This window comes from Rutilus rutilus (assembly GCF_951802725.1).
Source record: "Rutilus rutilus genome assembly, chromosome: 3".
In the NCBI taxonomy this organism is placed as follows: Eukaryota; Metazoa; Chordata; class Actinopteri; order Cypriniformes; family Leuciscidae; genus Rutilus; species Rutilus rutilus.
This window is the reverse complement of record NC_140211.1, coordinates 20,025,920-20,048,653: the sequence shown is the minus strand read 5'-3', so window position 1 is coordinate 20,048,653 and position 22,734 is coordinate 20,025,920. Positions and strand designations below refer to the sequence as shown.

The following is a 22,734-nucleotide window of genomic DNA, read 5'->3' as shown; positions in this document are numbered from 1 at the left end:
TAATCTTAGAGAAAGACATAATAAGCGACATTTGGACAGGCTTTGTTTATTGCATATGCCATCAATGTTATTTTATGCACTAAAATGTTAAATGAACAGAGAAATCTAAATTACCTCCAGAAAATTATGAAAATTAACTTTATATAAATACAAATCTTATGAGCACAAACATCCATCAAAATAATTGTGTTTGATTATGTATATTTAAATAAAAATATATCAATATGCAATATTTTTGACAGATTTATGGTTGGTTAAATGTATTTCTGTCTGGTAAATTTTCTCAATCCACTCTCCCTTCACAAAAAAAGTTTATTTTGGGCCCTGTCTGGGCAAGAACAGTCTAAAAAATGTCATAAAAGCCACTGAGAGCAAGTGCAGAACTGACATCTTTCTCCACAAGTGGCACAGAAGGTGCCACAACAAAGGTGTTTTGTAGCACTGCCAAAAAGAAAAAGGTCAGGAAAGCTGTCAGTCAAATGGCTGCAGGAGAGATTTATTTTTGTCGACAAAGTTCAAATCTGTGAAAGAAATTGTAGGAATTATAAAAGCTGTTGAACTAGGTGCCAAATTATAATTACATACAAAATACGAATAACAGTTCAGATGCTGTATAGCCTATCCAAGAAACTAACCCAAATATTATTCGTGTGTGTGCTGTAACATTACCACGAATTTGCACTTTTTGGGGTTGATTTTATTTTTTAACCCAATCCAAAAATATATTTATATTTACATAAAAATGCCATTTTATTCCAATTAAAATGATCCTGATAAAACATGCTGAATAAACATCGTTTCCTAACCTAACCCTAACAACTGTGATACGAATAATAATATGATTTAATCTGCCAGCAGTAGACAAGCAACTGAACGCTTTCTATATTGTCTTGCTGACAGCTCAAGTGTGGTAAAAATGGGTAAAAATGTTTTTAATCTATTTCCTCAGCTGAAACCTGAGGCAAAGGCGACATCTGCTGGATTGGATGCAGACGACATTTAAAGGTAAAGAACTTTAGTGCGCAACGCAGGGTGCGTATCACGAAAAAAGACGGGAGGTGAAGGACAGGATTGATAATGCGGTCGGTTCCATTACAACTTTGATTGCGTGTGCTAGATATTTTCCATCCACAGATGGCAGATCTACTGGAGTCTACACACTGAAAGTTGTGCATCTCTACAGTCAGATGTATGCACGGTTGTGCCTTTGACAGTTGCAGTGCTTAAGCGGTCGAGGAAATAAAATCACAAGCGTTTAAAAAAAATAGTCTCCACGGGTGGAAGACTTTTAAGGATATGGTTATATGAAGCTAGTTTAGACACTGAAGCATTGCTGAAATCGCTATAATCTTCCAGCCGCCGAAGAGGAGGAGGAGGAGGATGCTTTTTGGATTTGTGCCTCTTCAAGAGAAGCAAGGTGCGGTTCAAACTCATTATGTGTGCATGCGTCCATCACTATTTCATTTTCTATCGTCAGTGTGATTATATCAGTGACGCTCTATATTGCACTAATCTCAAATGTTGCTCATATATGAGCAGTTTGTGCAGTCCCATCCCATCTGTGAGGTGTGCGAGAAGATTCTCCCAAAAACGCAGAGGTCTATGGTGCGCATTTTTGACATATTACAACTTAACACATGTGCATGTGCTTTTGTATCATGTTATTCAACGCGTTCGTTTTAACACCATTCATTTTTTTTAAGTGTTTCTGGGGAGTAGACTGTCTTTATTAGGCTATTATTCTTTTTTTGTGTGTAAATGGCGCGAAATAAATAATATTTTAGAGGGCTTGAAATGGAATTATTCCTATTATTTTCTGTCTGTAAAATTCCTTAACAAGAATTTGTTTCACTCAAGAGGTATTTGCCTCCCATATTGACTCCAATTACAGTTATTTACAGGTTCAAATTGCACATATCACAGTAGGATTTATTTCCACATAGCTGAATAATTGTCTTATTCAGTGTGCGAATTATACTACGACTTTTTTTTTTTTTTTTTTTTTTTTACCGCTATGAAACGTAAACCTCTGCTAAATTATTTAATGTAGCCTGTCCTAACTGCAAAGGTCATCTTTGGGGGGCGCGATTTGTCAGTTCGTGTCTTGCAACGCAAATTGCTGGCTAATTGGGTGCCATTAGCTAAAGTTCAGTTAGCCTGTAAAAATATTTGACTAAACTCTGAAAAAAGGTGTGTGTGTGTGTGTGTGTGTGTGTGTGTTATATTTCTGTAATTCTATAACGTGATTCTCACTGACTTGTCGTGCATTGCCGAAGTATACAACTCGTAATGGATCGTAATTGGACAGCGCATGCGCATCGTAGTGTTGTTATGGTTGGATCCTCCTTTGGTCGAACGAACTTTTGTTCTTTAGCGTCTATTAGTTGTCGTCTAATTAACCCACCCTGGCCCATAATTCACATCTTATAATCTATAGCCTGTGTATGAATATATAGCCTAACTTTTTTTTTTTTTAGCACACTAGTAGTGCGGTGTTTATTCTGCAATAGCTTGTGGTTGCTTATCATAGTCATTTTCAGTGGCTAGCTTATCTCTGCTTATCACTGTACAGCAGCATAATATAAGATATCTCTGCATTCATATAATCTCATAACATTGTATCTCAGATGGTTTATTATTTTTATGTTTTCAGTGTTACCACTTCCTTTTCACCTATAACAAGGATATTGGCAAAGTCCTTTTCCCCTATTAATAAGATTCACATTTTACATTTGCAACTATCTGCAACTATCCAGTGCATGAAAACATTCCATACAGTACAGTAGGTTTCCCTATGAAGTATCCTTTCAAGTGTGTGCTTGAAGAGCACCCCCCCCCCCCCCCCTCGCACTAAATCATGTGACTTTGACAGTCATTTGGCTATTTGTAGCTTGTTTAATGGCACATCACATCATTTCAATATGCTACAATTAAATGTCCTGTCTCACTAGACAGATGTCTTTGCATATTTACACATGACAAGGAAATAATCATCTCAGAGGCCCAATGGTAATTTAAACATCAGATTGAGTTTGTATCACTTATATAAAGGATATATTACATTCTTTCAAATAACCAATGAGTGTCTTAAGACTTCAATCTGCAAACCGATAATTGGCTAATAAAAGTATGCACTTGTAATGAGTGAAGACATAATGAATTGAATGATCTGTAGTGAGACATTACCATCTGCTATGGGCAAATCTGCCATGATCTCATAACCATTGATGTTAATGGATGTTACTAAGGTGTTCTTCCAGGGGAGGAACCTCCTCTCAAGTTTCTATTAATGTACTTTCTCTAGAGATGGCTGTGCTTGCTCAGGCAGAAGGATACTCATGCTGAATTCACTTACTGGAGAAAAGGAGCTATCTCTGGCAGTAAGAAAGAGAGAGAGAGGAAGCGTAAGCTTTTTGTTTTAAAAGCCAAATGGAGTGGCTCGGAAGGCAAGACGGGAGACGCAGGCACGCCTGTCTGCCCGAAGAACAAGAGAAAGACTGGCTGGGTAGACTAATTGTGTTTTAAAGTGGGTCTGTGGGTACACAATGGGGAATCGGATGGTTTTAAGCTCCCATGAGCAGCTCTAGAGGAAGAGAGAGTTGTCAGATTTGTAGGTCAGGCTGCAGGGGTTGTTGTCAGGCAGACTCACGGTGGTTTCTTAGCGGGGATCTGCACGACACCGATGTCAGTTCGGGTTACGTACGGTTTCATTAGTTTACGCCAATCCCCTTTTGCCCGCCCGCCCATCTGCCTTTTTCCACTTTATGCATTGGTTGTCGAACATCTCCTACCTGTGAAAGATTTTGAAGAAGTCATGCCTCAAAATTCTTTCGAGAAGATGAAGTGTGATACGATCATAATTGATTTCACGCTTTGCAGGGCATTGTGCGAGCACATCTCAATTCCCATCTTCTCCTGGAGAAGGCTGACCCGGTTTCAGCGTGTTACGTGGGAGCGGGTCCTGTCCGGAGGGACCTGTCCCTTACTAGTGCTGATCTAAGGAAGTGAGGAAGGAGGGCACCAACGTGTGTTCCCTCATCCCCGATCCATCTCACACCCTTCGCGTGCAGTTCTCTTAAATATTGTAGGTCATCTGGCACCTCTCCCCTTCCATTTTTGGCAACAAGGGCTGCCGGGGATATTTTGTCCCAGAAAAAAAAATAATTATCAGCCCTCCCTAATTCCCAATTATTATGAACAGGCTTATTTAAGAAGAAAGATCATGGTGGCTGTCAGAGGGAAGGATCCGGGATTCGAGCTGCTGCAGGAAGCCAATGAGGAGAGCTACGCGCCGGCCACGGCTGAGGGCACACGAGGAGGAGCGCTCAGGAGTCTACTCCACTGGGGTTAAAGTGTGCAGTGTGCACTACTTCCTGCCGCAGGTAGAGCTGTCACAGTGTGGTGTGGAGCTCTAGCTGTGTCAGAGGCTTGCCGTGTCCTTGCCTCACTGCTGCGAGAGCTGCTCGCCTGGATATCGCAATCTTTCTCACGCTCTCACCGAGGAATCTGGACCCCGCCACCCACCATGGAGAAGGTAAGACGGTCATGCATTGCATTTTCAGGGCGATTTGGAGAGTTTGATAATGCAACATTTGAATTGCCTTTGGTTTGACACTGAGGTAATCAGCAAACTGCGGCTTCTTGTGACACACGGATGTCGCATAATATGTGATTGTTTCGCTGGGTTTGCTTTTTGGGAATACTGCGGAATGTAAATGTGAATATTTTTGGCATCCTTTGAACGGGCAGCTTTGCTCTCATTAAAGTGTGGGGTGCAGAATGAATGCTTTTTGTTGTTTTTCATGACAACAGTGCTTGGTTTATAAATATTAAGTCCCAGTAGATATATCCAATAGTTTAAAGTGATAATTCACCCCAAAAATCGAATCTTTCTTCTGTAGAGCACAAAAGAAGATATTTGGAAAGTCAATGGGGTTGAAACAATATATAAACAACAAAATAACAATTCTTTTGATATTTTAAAGTGCTACTTGAGATATTTACAGATGCTACTTTGGCTACTACTTGCTATATCAAGACTCCCACTCACTTGAGGCTGACAGATGTGTCAGCAAATCTCATTCAATCAGAATACAAAAGAATGATTATAAATGTATCTGCTTGTGCTTCAGTGCTGTTCTGAGTGTTCAGAGCCCCGGATGGCACAGAGCTTGTGCACCTTCTGCAACAAGTGGCTGTGCTTCCAGTGCACAGACCTGCACCAGCATGAGAGAGTCTCCACTCAACCCTCTGATCTGCAGCACCAGCCGCTAGACCCTCCATCACCGTCTGAAATAGGCAAGACGTCTCTCTTTTGCCAATCTGTAATTACTTTCCTCTTTTAGCTTCGGTTGGCTGTTTGCTTGCACATTTTTGCTCTTAGCCACCGGACATTATCAGCTCCGCAGCATATTTTTCTAACCCCTCTTCTTTAACACAATGAATAATGCATTTTATAATAAGTGTGAATAATTATCCTGTGATGTATTGTAGTGGTGTATTTTTTATGTGACCTAGTTTCTAAAACTGATTCTCTCTCAGAAAACGCAGCACAAATTTGGCCAGCTTGTCCTATACTAGCTTCCTTTCATCGATACTCTTGAGCTTTTTTGTGAGACTCTCTGAAATCCACTAAGCATATGATAACGACACCACAAGTCCTCACAAAAAAAACAAGAGAAGGAGTGATAAAGTGACAAAAAGAATGACAGAAAAGAAAGATGAGAGAGAGATAGAGAGTGTGAGAGAAACAGAAGTGCGGGTGTGAAGCAGGATGTGGTCGGTCACCAGTATGCACTGAGGCAGTGGGAGCTTCTCAGTGTTGGAGCCTGTGGTCTCATACTTTAACACCCTCTCTCCCTGTGCAATGTGTCAGTGTGTCTCTGTCTACCCTATACTGTCACAGCATCAGCCAGCCGGCGCTTCTGATGGACAGGCTGTAGATCCAGTGTGACAGGTGCTGTCACTGAGGTCCTTCATTTCTAATGGAGTTCTGCATTCTGCCTGACTAACTCTCTCTGGTTGCAGAATTATATATGCAAAGGGACTGTTAAAATGGAACGGAAACGAGAATGTTTGATTTATTTGTTTATGCCGTTTGCTTCAGCCCAGGTTCAAGTAGATGTGTGTATTCAAACAAACTAATTTCTGGATAGACATCTTTGGTAGAGTTTTGTGGTTTTATGTGCAGAGCTGACAAAAGCAGGTGCATCTAGTTTATATTTTAACAATAAAAAATTTTTTTTTAAAGAAGTCTCTTATGCTCATCAAGCCTGCATTTATTTGATCAAAAATACAGAAAAAAACAGTAAAACTGTGAAATATTACAATTATACTTTAAAATATTGTTTATTTCTATGATGCAAAGCTGAATTTTCATCACTACTTTTCATTACTCCAGTCTTCAGTGTCACATGATCCTTCAGAAATCATTCTAATATGCTGATTTATTATCATGTTGGAAACAGTTATACTGCTTAATTTATAATAACATATGATTAATTTTAATTCATTTGAAATTTTATAACATAATATGATACTTTTTTAGGATTCTTTGATAAATAAAAAGTTAAAAAAGAACAGCATATATTTAAAATAGAAATCTTTAGTAACAATATACACTACTGTCCAAAAGTTTGGGGTCGGTCATTTTTTTTTTTTTTTTTTTTAATTCTATTCAGCAAGGATGTTAAATTGATAAAAAGTGATAGTAAAGATTTATATTTTTAGAAAAGTGCTTTTTAAAAAACTTTTTATTCATCAATAAATCCTGAAAAAAGTATCACAGGTTCCCAAAAAAATATTAAGCAGCACAACTCTTTCCAACAATGATAATAACTGAGTATCAAATCAGCATATTAGAATGATTTCTGAAGGATCATGTCACACTGAAGGCTGGAGTAATGGATGATAAAAATTCAGCTTTTGATATTTTATATTCAGAAACAAATTATATTTTAAAGTATATTAAAATAGAAAACCATTATTTTAAATTGTTTTAATAATATTTTAATTTAATTGTATATTATTGTAATATTATTTTAATTATTTTTAATAATATATTATTTTAATTATTTTATTAATATTTCACAATATCACAGTTTTTTCTATATTTTTGATAAAATAAATAAATGCAGCCGTGATGAGCAAGAGACTTCTTGATGAGCATTGAACTTTTTACAAAAAAAATTTAAATAGTAATGTTTCTAAACTTTTGACTGGTACTGTAAAATGTACATGTAAATAAAAATATATTTATATATTAATTTAAGTGAAATTTTTTTTTAAAATAATTTTATTTATTGGAAAAACAAAATAATTATAATGACTTAAAATAAAATAAAATGGTCTAAGCCCTGTCTGGGAACAGGGAACTTTCTCCCACTTTAGCTAACATTGTGGCAAGGTTCTCTTAAAGTTATGAACAAACATTCTTCCAATAATGTTAAAAAAAGGGATCTTTTCTTTAATAATATTCTCACAAAGTGAACACAAAAACATTATTTATAAATCGTTCATAGAACGTTTTTACCTGAAAGGTTAAGATGGTTCGCTTAGCATTTAAAAAAAAAAATTACTACTTGTTTCAGAATGTTTAGAGAACATTCAAAAGTAACATTCCCATTATATTTGCAAATGGTAAAATGGAATGTTCCCTTAATTTTCGCATATTAAGATTTTCTTTTTTTATATACATTTTAAAACTGGATGTTTTGCACGGTTAGAGAAAATCTTTTAGTTAGCTGGGTAGTTTGTCTAGTGTCCAATGTCCACTGCTGGATTTATTTCAGAAATGTGGGCCATTCTAAAGGCACATGTAAAAACAGTATCTCTTCTTTATTTGGTTCTTCGAATGCAACTTAATTATTAAAATGATTTAAAAATATATATAAAAAAAAAAAAAAAAAACCTGTCTGTGTATGTAGTTTATATGATCATGCCATGTAGCACTCTGATCTGATGGTGTTTAAATGTCCAGTGCTGGGTTTGTGTCAGAAATGTGGGCCATTCTGAAGGTACACGTGATAGCAGTATCTGTTACTTTATTTGGCTCTTCAAAAGCACATGTAGAGTTGCATTCCTCGTATTGGCAGGGCTTTTAATGAGACATTAACTGATTGATCAAAGCTCTGCTGTGTTCCATTTTTGTCTGTTTTTTCTTTTGCTGGAAAAAAGATGCATTTATACGTCCAGAAATATTTATAAGCGTTTTGATGTGCTTTGTTTTTCCACTAAAAATAAATGAAGCTAGCATAGAGAGTGACTCACAGAGAGGCCAACAAGGTCTTTCTGCATTTTCTCATTGACTCTGCATTGGTCAAAATGATTTGAACATACTTAAAACCTCATTAAACCTCTAAGAGATTCCACATGCTTATATTAACACATTTGTTTTCATGCATTTTTCAATCGTACGTTTGTAATATTTCTTTTTGATTTGTGATTCTTGATTACAGATAATGTGGTCTTAATGGGCATCATCTAAATAGCTCTCATTCCCTCTTCTCTGTTGTGTTGCGTGTCTCAGGAGCCGGTTGCTGCGGGCATGCTGTTGTCATGTGTCCTCTCCATAAACAGGAGCCTCTGGAACTCCTGTGTGAAACGTGCGACCTCATGGCCTGCAGCATCTGTCACCTGTCCACCCACAAAGACCACCGGTATGTGTAGAGGACAAACACCCACTGACATGCATGCCTACGTTCACGATGCACTTGTACACATGCAAGCACTTGCAGACTCTCTCGCTCTCTCTCTCTCTCTCATACGTCTTTCTAAACACATGCACAAAGATGCAGACTGAACAGATGGCCTCTTTCTCACGTATCAACAACTATATGCTATTGAGCATGTTGTGTGTAAACTTTAAAAGTCAGAGGTGTTTTACTTGTTGTTGGTTTCTTGTCTTTAGGCTGGTGCATGTTGGGAAAGCTCTTCAAGACCAGCGCTGGCTCCTGCAGAACCTCATGGCCCGAGTGGAGGAGAAAAGGTCAACTGTGGAGAGCACCGCCAAACAGATCCAGGGCAGGTGGGACGATGCCTCATCTATTCCACCTCCTTGATGGTGCTAATGTTAGCGTTAATGCTAGTTAAGCAAAGCGTGTCCATTACTCATCTAAAACGTGAACAGACAAGCATAGATTAAATGAAGCATAATGACATTAACAAGATCCATTACTTCCTTTGAATGATTTCAGCAGATGCTTAAGCATCCAGATGTGCTGGCCATATCGGTTTGTTTATCCTCGCTTAGCCATCTCGCTGTTCATTTTTCTTTCCGTTTGTCCAGGCTCCACGGTATAAAGATCACCCAGAGGAAGGCAGAGAACCAGATAAAAATGGCAAAGATGATTATGATGAACGAGCTTAACAAACGGGCCAACCTATTAATAGAACAACTGGAGGTAATTACTTTTTCCCCTCGTTTCCCTCTCCGTCTTTCCAAACGTATTCATCTCCAAACATCCAGCTGACTGTGGATGTACTGGTGATGGAGCGTGCGGAACAGAACGTCTTCAGAGCGAATCATGCAAAATAGGCAGATTCCGCCAAGTAGTGACATATCCAAACAGATGGGGATCTTGGGAAAAGTGATGAGGGGATCCATGTTTTTGTCGTTGTCTTCCGGTGCAGAGTATCTCCAGTGATTTCAAGCAACGTCTGGAGGACCAGCTGCAGGGGGCCATTGAACTGTGCAGCCAGCTGGAGCATGTGCAGAACTTCATTACCTGGGCTACGGCCCACCACAGACGCAATCCGCTGCTATTCAGCAAAGAGCTGGTAGGATTTTCTCAACGTCTAAGTGGGCTTTAGATGTTAAGATTCCTGGCAGCTGCCTGCTATGTTTCTGGCAGGTCTCAAAAAGATGCAAGCGCTATTAGTTTAAAGTAGCCTCACCTCTTTTTGCTTCTGCATTTAGATCTCTTAGAGTTAGCCTTAATCATGCTCTCACCAACTTAAAAATAGAGACTTCAAAGAGTTTCAGTTTCATTGCCAGAATTGCATGCAATATTTATAACCCAGTGTCTTTGCAATCATGAGGTTTGATCTATAATTCATTTGTCAGATTGCTCTTCAGATGCAGCAATTACTGGAGCCACTGATGCTCTCAGAGGCTTGGACCCCATTGAAAATCAAGTTTAACTGGGATGCCAGCTTCTGGACCAAGCAGATGTCCACTTTAGGTAAACTGAAAAGGCCTATCACAATGCAGAATGCAAATACCATGATTGATGACATCATCACTTCCATTCATTTGGAATGGAGAACATTCTAACAATGTCAAATGGACAATTTTAAATGATCATATATTTTAATCTTTAAATTTCTTCAAAAATAGCTTTTGAAAATAAAAATAATATTCTTTTTTTTTGTATTTTTTTTTAAATATTACATATTTTGTTTTAGGTTTGTGTTTGGATGAAAAGTATTATGCCCTTTTCACAAGATGTAAAATAAATATCTGATGTCCCCAGAGTGTGTATTTGAAGCTTTAGCTCAAAATACCCCACAGATATTTTTATATAGCTTGTTAAAATTGTCACTTTTTGAGGGTGAACAAAAACGCACCGTTTTTGTGTCTGTCCCTTTAAATGCAAATGAGCTGCTGCTCCCGGCACAGGGGGCGGAGCTTCAAGAGCTTGTGTCCTTTTACACAGACACGCATGAGAATGTAAAAAACTTTTAGCCTTTTATGTTCAAACCGGAGTCAGAAAGATGGAGAGACTCAAGAAGAAGTGAAAACATGTAGACAACATTTCTGAATGGTTAGTTGATGAATTTATGTAGCTTATGTGTGAAGTATGTGTGAATTCTAATCAATGTATGAATCTTCTAGTCATTGATTAGCATATTCTATCTTGATAATCTATAAATTGTGTTCAGGGGGTGGGGGTTATGTAAATATCGGGGTTGATGATGTCACTAACCCGGGAGGAATGTTGTGTAGTCCCAACCAGCCATTTGTTGTAGTCCTTAAAAAGCAATTTCTTTAAAAGCAAATATCTCCCTTTGCTTTTAACTTTGAACGTCGTAACTTTGCAGATGTTGTTTATTTTCAAACACACTAACTAAAATTAGAAAAGTGATCATAATCAACCACCCCTTTAAGTTTTGCGAATATTTTGTCATGTTCGTTTGTCAATTTTACTAAAGTTACATTTAATTTCACTCATCAAAAATAATATTTTAGTTGATGAGAGTGCAAAGTTAAACCAAATGTTCAAACAGTTTATACAGTATATAGATTTAAACATGTATCATATATTCATCAATAGTATGTTTTAATTAAAATCATTATAATTATAAATAATGTGCATTTTTCATTTAGTCTTTTAGTCAATGATAATAATTTTATATTTAAATTGTATATAAATATAAAAACTTTGTTAACGCTGTTGTCAGTAATACAAGATTAACACTGGTGGAGAAGAAAGTTGAAATGTCTGAGGAATACTGTATCTATTGCCGCACAATCATTGTAATGATTCCTCCTTGCTTTAGGTCAGCTGGTCGTTGAAGGTGGAAGTCGTTCATACTCAGAGGTTGTGGGTCATCCCAGTATCCTGCGACCCCAGCCTGTCCCATGCATAGCAATGCCTCCTCTGTGCCATGCGGTGCGGGAACCTGGCTGTGCCTACCAGACCTTCTGCCAGCCCCAGCTCTGCTGCCTTCACTGCAGACCTACTCAATCCGTCCCTTTGGATAAATTCCCTGCCCCGTGTCCTCAAGCCACCAGGCGGAGCTCCCCACCGTCCCTTCACAGCTGTTGGGAGTCTGATGCATCTGTCCCCATGCATCCAACTGGTGCCCAGCCTATACAGCAGTCCACCTCTCACCCTGGACCTGACCTCGTCCAGCATGAATCCAGCTCTGCTTTGCCTCGGCAGCCTGTCGGATCCAACAACCACCCGCTGCCCGAGCCGCCCCCTGCTAATTCCAACCAGACTGTCATGGATGGGAGAAACTGTGCACCAGACCAGTCTCCTAACCGAAGAGGGCAAACATCTGCACCTGAAGCAGACACAAGGCAAGAGGCATCACCAGACAGAGAGCTCCCACAGGTCCACAACCAGGCTCGAATGCAGACGACCACAGAAACCAGCAACCAGCCCATGGTTGAACTGCAGCCTATCGTTGTTCGCGTCGATGATGACAGGGTTAGTTTCATTAATGTGTGTTTATTTGTACTTTGCAAAAGCAATACCCTTGCTCACGGTGTGCTCAACACTGACCACAATCCTCAGGCCTGGTGCTCTTTAGTGCTTGCAAAGGTTGCATGTCAACCGTGCTGTTTACTGGTCCACACCACAAGTCCTAGCAGATGAAAGACCATTGAGCAGCACTACAAATGTGCTGAGGCATTGAAGAGGGCTGCAGTGTGGGGTCCTTACAGTATAATGACTTTTGGTAGTTGATTTATTTATGTTTTATCACGATGTTAGGTTCAAATTTATATTTTAAAAGTATACATTTTAGGTGATGTCACTGAGGGGCCACCTTTTCTTTTTACTATTATTAATCATATTTTACAATTTATACAGCTCATTTAAATTGTCCTTTACATATATTCCATGTAGTCTCTCTATGACAGTGGTTCTAAGCTCAGGGGCCAACTTCTAAGGCGGCCTCAAGATGACTTAAAATAATTTAAATGAAGAAAAAACAAGCGTTAAAGTAACCGATTAAATTAAAACTCCTAAACACAATAGATATTTTTTCATTACTGTTCCTTTAAAGAACCAGGGCTACCACACTGTCTTGGAAAACCTAGGTAGCCTATTTATAAAGTATGATTTCTAGACCTGGAAAAATCATATTTATTAATAAAATCTTTAGGCATTTTTATACATTTTATGAATGTACATTTTTATGTATCCTCCAATGGACATTCTACTGACTATAAGTAACTTTGCAACTACATGTCAACTTATTCTAACCCTAACCCAACCAGTCTACTAATAATCTACTAACACTCTAATGAGAGTTAGTAGACATGTAGGTGCAACTTTACTTATAGTCAACAGAATGTGTTAAAGGGACCATCAAAACAAAGTGAAACCGATTATTTTATATATCTATTGAATTACTATACTGTATATAGTTTGTTTGTTTGTATATATAGTCTATACATAGTTTGCTATTTCAACTCAAACATAGTGTTTTGCAGTGCTTGTGCTTCAAGTGTATTTGGTGTGGGTGAGAGCATGAGAACAGTGAACCTGACATTGCAATGGGCTCCACCACTGAATATTAATTTAGAAAGAGGAAATTGAATCATTCCAGGCAGTATCATCTCTATTTATGCAGCTGTAATGTTTTCATCTTGGCAGCTGCAGATAGCACCTCTGCAAGCAGATGGTGAGACATAAGTGAGGACAACTGTGGTGTGAGCTCAAAAACAATTAAGACCACACAATAGCGCACACACATCCAGACTCACTCTGCTCAGCAACCGCTCCTCGAGCTGTATTGGATGAGAACCAAATCAGGCTATAGAAGTTATTATTAGATCTCTTGATGTCAGTATTTTGATACATTTTCCTAGGACAAACACCAATCAAAATCAGTTTCCCTGTAAGATTTGGCACTCCAGAGGCAAATTAGTGTAATATTTATTTTTTTATGTATCATCTTCAGCCCATAACTGTGACATGATTAAAGGGAGGGAAAAAGCGCTTGGGTGCAACCACATATTTACTTAACCTGGCATTAATGAGAAGCTAGGGGAATTGAAGGAGCCGGCTGTTGCATTTTTCTTCATCTCGCTGTAGAGCCCACACGATTACCTCTAAAGTCTCTGAGACCTCCTACTTTCTCTCTGCACCCACACATGCTTGCAAGACACTCTCCACAGCTTGATTCATTCCACCCTCTCCTCCTCGGCTTCTATCAGGTGAGTGTTTTTAATCCTGAGGTAATTATTCTAGAAAGGCGAGGAAGAAAAAAACAAGAGAGGGCTAAGAGACAGCTGGAGGAGGGGCTTCGTCGAGAGCACGGGCTGCTGCCTCCGACTCTGACATTTGTCGTGGTAGCGAAGGATGCAGTCGCTTGGGCTTTTCTAGAACTTTGCGCATTAGTGAAATTATGACAAGAGAAGAAGAGGGCCGTGGAGGAGAGAAAGTCTAATCTCTGATGTGTTAATGCCGCTTATTCAAAGAAGCCTTTTCGTGCCCCAGATGTGGGATTTACATACGATAATTGGTGCTGTAACTAAGTAATATATTATCAGGAGAATTAGTTTGTACTTTTCTCTCCATTTGATAGATGTGGGCTTGTTATTGTTCTTTCTTTTGCTCCAAACTAGCTACTGTGCATTGTCACACTCAAGGTTGTTGTTCCTTACCTCCCTGTCATCTGTTGACACTGTTGCTATGGTTGTAGTGTGCTGCATACGCTGTCGAGATCATGCTGCGCTAATGAGAGTTTGGCTCTCTTCCGTAGAGATCCTCAGCGCTAGAGATGTACGCGCTGGCTCAAGGCCGGGGAGGTGACCGCCGGAGCCGCTCCGGTTCGAAGAGGGCGACCCGGTCTCAGAGCACTGCGGTAGGACCCCGAGGACCTTGTAAAAGGCTTTGTAAAGACAGGCCGGCCAGGGCTGCTCACAGCCTGGCAGCAGTGGCTGGGGACCAGGGATGCACAACGGAGCAGGTAAACTTTCTATATACGTGGCGAGACAGAGACATTTAGATATTAATGCAGTGGTTCTTAACCAGGGGGCCTCAGCAAACTTCCAAGGACTCAAGATGGTGATTAAAAATGTTTTAAATGAGCTAAAACAACTAAAAAATTGATTTTTTTTTTTTAGTTACATATTTGAATCTATGTACACTTCTAATTGCCATAAATGAAAGAGAAAAAAAATCCATACATTAAAAAACCAATGGACACAGTGGTTCCAGCGTGGTTTTGTTCCAGTGCACACAGATCTATTACTTGCCTTGGAGTAAAAAAGGTTGAGAACCACTTCATTAGTGGGTTTTGTCCCAGAGCTCAGCATTGTTTCTTGAGGTTCTGAAATACCTTCTTTAAAATAAATTTCCAAAAAGGCTTGTAGCGTCCATGTTTAAAATGACCTGTATACTCTAAAGGGTAAGAATTAGGAATGAAAATTCTGGGCTTAACTGAAAATTCTGGATGCACTTCTGGAAAACCGAAACCGAAAATTACTTTTTCTTAATAATTATTCATTTCTAAATTATTTTTTTTTATTTTTTTTTTTTATTGTGTTAATATTAGACTTTTTAATTAAATTCAATAATTGAATTTAATCTGAATAAAAAAAAATATAAGCCAATAAAATAAAATAACCACACTTTTATTTAAAGTAACACACCAAAATTGGACAGAAAATATATTAAAATTATATTAAATATCAATATATTTAGCTTCTCCGGTTGAGCGTTCGCTTGGGCCGTGAGCGACTGAGCAGAGAGTACACACACGGAGTGGAGCATTGAGCAGACTGGGTGCGGGTGTTCTGACGATTTGTGCTACCGAGCAGGTAGGCCTAACAGTGCGTGTCCACCGCTCGCTGCGCCCCACTGTTAAGGCCTACCTGCTCGGTCAGAGTCACTTCGAAGTTGTGCATCTTTAGAAGGTTACAAAGTTACTTGCAAATGTTACAAAGGCTGGCAAAGTTACAAAGAACTTCTGAGGGGCTGATATATTTTCGGCTTATATTTTCAGCTCATATTTTTAGCCTTTTTCTCTTTTGGCCAAAAGCCGAAAATGCCATTTTCAGCGGCTGAAATTCCGGTGCATCCCTAGTAAGAATAGTAGACTAATATGAATAATTCACTTTATTAATATTAATAGTAATTGACATTGATGAAATGTCCTAAAGTGCTTTTCATCATGATTCCTTTTTAAGTCCATTTCAAACATCCAGTCTTTGTCATACAGTCCAAAACACCTTTGTTCAAGTGCACACAGATCTATTACTTGCCTTTTAAGGAATAATACAGATGATGTACATCAAAAGAGATGACTGTTGTCTAGGTAACAGTTCCTTTAAGCTCTTTCTGTTTGAGAACAAATTAGATGCAGCAGCCCACATAACTGATTGTATTCGGTTTAACAAGTTCACTGTTGGCTCACATTCATATTCAATGATTTTGTCTGTATGCTGATGTTGTGACATCACTGCATCCATTACCTGTCAACAGAATGGCAATGTTTATTTTACTGTTTACTTCCTGTATCTCAGCAGGTCTGTGCACGTTTTGATGCTTCTGAGATGATCCCGGGACGTATAAGCAGTCACAATGCGTCCACGCTGACCACCTACAAGTCTGAACCAGGTGAAGAGGCCATTTATCATTTCTAAATAAGCTTCCGTCATGTTTAACTTAATAAATTCAGATATTCTGTAGTGGATTAATCAATCTACATCATTTTTTTTTCCTGGTTTCAGATAGTGTATATGCATATGCCTATGAAAACAGAAGGCTGAATACCAGAAAGAACAGAATGCCTCGAGAGGATCCAGACACCAGGTATAATTGATTGGATGTAACTGGGGCTGCACAATTTGTCTTATAAAAATTGCAATTGCAATTTAAAATGTGATTACAAAAAGCTCTTGGCCAAAAATGTTGATTATTTATGAAAATGACTGTAAAATAATAAACGTATTAATTATTAATATTATTACTAAATAAAAATATTAAACAGTATAAGAAATGTTACTATTGCAATATTTCACTGTAAAATAAAAATGGATTATTTAAGAAAATATAATAAAAATAATAATGCAAATATTTTAATATTTATGGCTGCTTTAATTTCTTGATTTTTAAATGTTACTGCAAACTGAGCCGCTCTGAGACACTGAAAACACCAGGTCATAAAATAACACAGAAACAGGCAGTGCATATATTTAATTAAATCACAGCCTTGAGCCTTCTCAATTTGATAATCGCACTAAACCATATCACGATTTCTGTTTTATTTCTATTAATCATGCAGCCCTACAAGTAACATTGCAAATTTGTCTTAGAAAGGTTGAAATGTTTGGGTGTTTTTGTTTGATACAGTGACAAAGAAGCCCCAGATGGTTCTAAGGTTCCAGTTGTGTGTCTTGAGCGACTCAAGATCCTGGTATCACGACATCCACCACAGAACCATCAGAGCACAGATCTTACTTCTCAGACAGAGTCTGGACTCAAACCTGAAGAAACTGTCTTGAGGGTGCTAGAAAGAGAGGTCACTTCTCAGGTATCACTTCAATGTTGATGAAATGTTTCTCTAAAAGGTTTATATCATCTCATAGCTCATAATAATAATTTTCATGTCCTTGAAGGGAACATTGGATAAGGAATCAGTTCAGCCAGAGGACAGCGTGTCGCCCACAGAGCAGCTATCACCAGAACATCTGCACAGTTGTGAATCATCTGTCTCCCTTGAGGTTTCTCAGCCTCCTGGCCAAGAGTTTTGCAACCTAAACCAAGATCCCGGGGGGATTCTAGCCATCTCCAATGATTCAGATCCTGTCTTGCAACCTGACATTGAAGAGATACACTTCCCATCTGAACTCAGATCAGTTACAGATTCTGATTTCCAAACTGAATCCACAAGAGAGGCTGAACCAAGTTCAGATGCAGATGTGGAATCAGAGCTCCTGCAGGGATCAGATCCGAGCGCTGAATCTGAACTGCAAGTCGAATCCGAATCAGATGTCATTTCGGAGCAACCTCCTGAATCCGTGCTCTCGGCTTCTGAACAGGAATTTGAATCGGATCCGGATTCCACAGCCGAAGTGACTGTGAATCTTGAACCTGAGTGCGAATGGGAGGCGGAGCCGCCGGTTCTCCAACCTGCCACTGGCTCTGAGAATGTATCAGAACCTGCTGTTGAGCATCAGCCTGCAGAGGAAAGACCTGAGATAGAGAACGAGGACTTCTGTGCGGTCTGTCTCATCGGAGGAGACCTTCTGTGCTGTGACCGTTGCCCAAAGGTCTTTCACCTGTCATGCCACGTTCCCCCACTCCATAGTTTTCCCATGTAAGCCACTCTCCCTCCTACTTTACGTATCTGCCTTTGTCTTTACCTACCACTGAAACTAACCTTTATCATCTCGGGCTTCCATAGAGGTGACTGGATTTGCACCCTGTGCAGGGACTTGGAGCAACCAGAGGTGGAATATGACTGTGAGAATGTCCAGATGTCCACAGGCACGATGCCATATGGGCTGTCGGCGTGTGACCAGAAGGTAAGTGAAGGGGATGCCAGGTCTCATCTGTCCTAGCTCTGATCAATCCTGTGACCTTAGAAATCTGGGAGTCTAAATCCCAAAAAAGTTCCTCCCTCAGGAGATTTACTGTCTGTCTAACAAGTGAAATATCTCTATTGATGGATGACTTGTCTGTTTGATCACAGAAATGCGAGAAGTTGACGCTGCTGATCCTCAGCAACATTCTCAGTGCTCCGTTCCATGAGCCTGTCAGCCCTCTGGTAATTTTAAAATGAATATCTCATGATTTTATATTTGTAGATGATACTTTTATTACTTTAAATCTGTTCATTTTTTATCTTTATCTATGTACAGGCCCGTCATTATTATCAGATCATCAAGAAACCCATGGATTTGTCTGTCATCCGGAACAGGCTCAGCAGAAACAGCCACTCACACTATCTTTCCCCTCAAGAGTTTGTGGCTGATGTCCTGCTCATGTTCAAAAACTGTGCCAAGTTCAACTACGTGAGTGAATTGCATTATTTTTTAATCTACTTCCTTCAAGCCATTAGTGTTGAATATTTAATTTCATAACTGATTCACATTCAAACCACGTGCTGATGTAATGATTATGCATCACTTTTTTAATATCCCGTTTAATTTAGTTTAAATTAAATTCTTAATAGATTAAGCTAAAAAAAAAGCTACACTCATTTGAGTTCATTTTGTGTATTTGCATTGTATAATAAATGAAGTTCTGAACGAAAGTTTGGGGGGAGCTTATTCATCTAATCCTGTCCATCAAATCACAAGAATTTGTAAGTGGCTACTTACAGTTCCTCTCTCTGGCATTTCTTGTACAATACATTAGCAAAAGTATGTGGCCATGTAGTGACACCAATTACAAATTATCCAGTGACTATTACGGAGGGTCGTTGTGAGGAGATTAGGGCGATTGAAGGACAAACAGAAATTATTACGCTCAATTTGGCATGTTTCATTGCGTTATCACAAATTAATACTTTTATTAGGGACAGGAAATGACTGAGGTGCCCTTGAGCAAGGCACCTAACCCCCAATCGCTCCCTGGGTGCCAAATGCAAAATGCCTGCCCCCTGCTCCGGGTTTGTGTGTCCATGGTTTGCAGTGTGTGTGTGTGTGTGTTCATTGCTCACTACTCCTAATATGTGTGCACTAACTTGGATGGGTTAAATGCAGAGGACAAATTCCAAATATGGGTTATGGCCTTCACATGTCACTTTACTTTCACTTTCAAAACAATTGACTACAAGCACAACTATGTAATACGCTTAGAAAATATTTGACCAATTTTTAATAATATTTGAATAAAGTGTGAAGATGTCATTTTTTTCTTAGGCTGAATGGTTTTGGTCACTACTGTATATATGTAGGTGTAAAAAAAAAAAAAAAAATTATATATATATATATAAAATACATAATTATATATATATATATATATATATATATATATATATATATATATAAAATTATGTATTTTCTAAATAAATACAGTGAGGAAAATAAGTATTTGAACACCCTGCTATTTTGCAAGTTCTCCCACTTAGAAATCATGGAGGGGTCTGAAATTGTCATCGTAGGTGCATGTCCACAGTGAGAGACATAATAAAAAAAAAAAATCCAGAAATCACAATGTATGATTTTTTTATTTATTTGTATGATACAGCTGCAAATAAGTATTTGAACACCTGAGAAAATCAATGTTAATATTTGGTACAGTAGCCTTTGTTTGCAATTACAGAGGTCAAACGTTTCCTGTAGTTTTTCACCAGGTTTGCACACACTGCAGGAGGGATTTTGGCCCACTCCTCCACACAGATCTTCTCTAGATCAGTCAGGTTTCTGGGCTGTCGCTGAGAAACACGGAGTTTGAGCTCCCTCCAAAGATTCTCTATTGGGTTTAGGTCTGGAGACTGGCTAGGCCACGCCAGAACCTTGATATGCTTCTTACAGAGCCACTCCTTGGTTATCCTGGCTGTGTGCTTCGGGTCATTGTCATGTTGGAAGACCCAGCCTCGACCCATCTTCAATGCTCTAACTGAGGGAAGGAGGTTGTTCCCCAAAATCTCACAATACATGGCCCCGGTCATCCTCTCCTTAATACAGTGCAGTCGCCCTGTCCCATGTGCAGAAAAACACCCCCAAAGCATGATGCTACCACCCCCATGCTTCACAGTAGGTATGGTGTTCTTGGGATGGTACTCATCATTCTTCTTCCTCCAAACACGTTTAGTGGAATTATGACCAAAAAGTTCTATTTTGGTCTCATCTGACCACATGACTTTCTCCCATGACTCCTCTGGATCATCCAAATGGTCATTGGCAAACTTAAGACGGGCCTTGACACGTGCTGGTTTAAGCAGGGGCACCTTCCGTGCCATGCATGATTTCAAACCATGATGTCTTAGTGTATTACCAACAGTAACCTTGGAAACGGTGGTCCCAGCTCTTTTCAGGTCATTGACCAGCTCCTCCTGTGTAGTTCTGGGCTGATTTCTCACCTCTCTTAGGATCATTGAGACCCCACGAGGTGAGATCTTGCATGGAGCCCCAGTCCGAGGGAGATTGACAGTCATGTTTAGCTTCTTCCATTTTCTAATGATTGCTCCAACAGTGGACCTTTTTTTTACCAAGCTGCAATTTCCCCGTAGCCCTTTCCAGCCTTGTGGAGGTGTACAATTTTGTCTCTAGTGTCTTTGGACAGCTCTTTGGTCTTGGCCATGTTAGTAGTTGGATTCTTACTGATTGTATGGGGTGGACAGGTGTCTTTATGCAGCTAACGACCTCAAACAGGTGCATCTAATTTAGGATAATAAATGGAGTGGAGGTGGACATTTTAAAGGCAGACTAACAGGTCTTTGAGGGTCAGAATTCTAGCTGATAGACAGGTGTTCAAATACTTATTTGCAGCTGTATCATACAAATAAATAGTTAAAAAATCATATATTGTGATTTCTGGATTTTTTTTTTAGATTATGTCTCTCACAGTGGACATGCACCTACGATGGCAATTTCAGACCCCTCCATGATTTCTAAGTGGGAGAACTGGCAAAATAGCAGGGTGTTCAAATACTTATTTTCCTCACTGTATATAATAAAAATATATTCTCTAAAATAATAAAATAATAATATCTTAATCTTAAGTGCGAAACAAGACAAAATACTGATTAAGACAGATATACTGATGCAATTATTTAGTATCATCAAGGTCGTAAGGACCTTATTGCCATTTAGCAGGTTCATGTACTTCAGACTGATATAGTATTAAATATGTATAGGAGTATACTCAGACATATGGTATCTCTAGATCTTAAGAGGAAAGGTACTGTAGATGCTGACCAAGCTGTTTCTCTCTCTAGTCTGACTCAGAGGTGGCTCAGGCAGGCCACAGTCTACAGTCCTTTTTTACCTCCAAATTGAGGGAGGTGTTCCCAGATCTGACCTGCCCTGTCCAGGAGGACTCCGACTCCGACATTGAGGATTACGAGGAGCTGGAACAACAAGCCATGGTGACTGGATTTCCCTGGCCCGAGAGAAGAGAGCAGAGCCACAGAAAGAGGAAGAGGAGGCACTCACTAAACTGGAGGAGAAATCACTATTAGTTGTGCCTCTATATACATGTACAAAGACATTTGATCCACTTTGAGCTCTGAGTTTTCCATACTGGCTGGATTGCTGTTTTTTAAGGATTCATGTTGAAAAACAGTATATGCTTTTTTTCTGAGGACTAATCTCGCATATTATAATCAGTTCATGTATTATGCTGTTATCTGTAGCTGTGGGTAGGTGTTGATATAAGCCTATATCTCCAGACTTTGCCTAAGGTCTTGCACTAGTATTTATCCCAATGCTTACACTTATGTTAAATTGTACAATCAATTTGATAGCTGACTGGTTGCTGGCAACTGCTACTTAGTAAAGATAGATATGCAACATTAATTGGTAATATTATATAATACGTTTGTTCTAAATTTCATTTTTCTTTTTATCCCAAAATCCCTTGTAATGAGGTAATTTCCCCAGCTGTTTAACTGTGATGATTTTATTGACCTGTAGAGGGAGCACTTCATTTAGCCTGTGGCAACACATTAGTTCATATTGGACTTTTTTGGTGGCAGGAGGAGGTGCATAATGTGACCGAATCCCACAACCCCTTTCTAGAATAAATTGGGATATCTTTCAAATGTTTATTGACTAATGAGACAGAAATATCTAATGTTTTCACAGGCGGGTGGGACACTTTTCCGTCCAGCATGTTCCTCCATGTGGTTCACAAATAGGTTTGATATTCATATGTCTTCTGAATTTTGTAATACTGGTCTCAATTGCTGGAATTGCTGTGCAGATCATTTGCTATCATTTGCTATCTTTAGCTGGATTGTATTTAGTCTGAAATATATACTGTATGGTGTAAATATGTGATTCAGAGCTTCTTGTTTCCTTCTTCTACACAAACACAACATTGCGGTTCCCTAATGGTTTTAAAATCAGACTTGAAACGAACCTAATTTAAATATACAGTC

At 39.0% G+C, this 22,734-nt stretch overlaps 1 protein-coding gene across 2 annotated transcripts; it reads left to right on the top strand.

The window, feature by feature from the left end:
- The first annotated feature begins 1,034 nt into the window (after nt 1-1,034).
- trim66 (tripartite motif containing 66) lies at nt 1,035-22,633 on the top strand. Of its 2 annotated transcripts, none has more exons than XM_084404160.1 (18): nt 1,035-1,417; nt 4,202-4,534; nt 5,133-5,298; nt 8,528-8,657; nt 8,909-9,025; nt 9,287-9,401; nt 9,631-9,777; nt 10,064-10,181; nt 11,500-12,155; nt 14,440-14,646; nt 16,205-16,298; nt 16,412-16,493; nt 17,034-17,214; nt 17,300-18,000; nt 18,088-18,208; nt 18,376-18,450; nt 18,545-18,697; nt 21,571-22,633. In XM_084404160.1, exons 2-18 carry the CDS (start codon nt 4,526-4,528, stop codon nt 21,811-21,813), a joined length of 3,315 nt encoding a protein of 1,104 aa, XP_084260286.1. In that variant the 5' UTR covers nt 1,035-1,417; nt 4,202-4,525; the 3' UTR covers nt 21,814-22,633. The 2 variants fall into 2 exon arrangements, with proteins under 2 accessions (XP_084260286.1, XP_084260287.1); XM_084404161.1 differs by having other exon boundaries at nt 1,192-1,417; nt 16,208-16,298.
- The last annotated feature ends 101 nt before the right edge of the window (nt 22,634-22,734 follow it).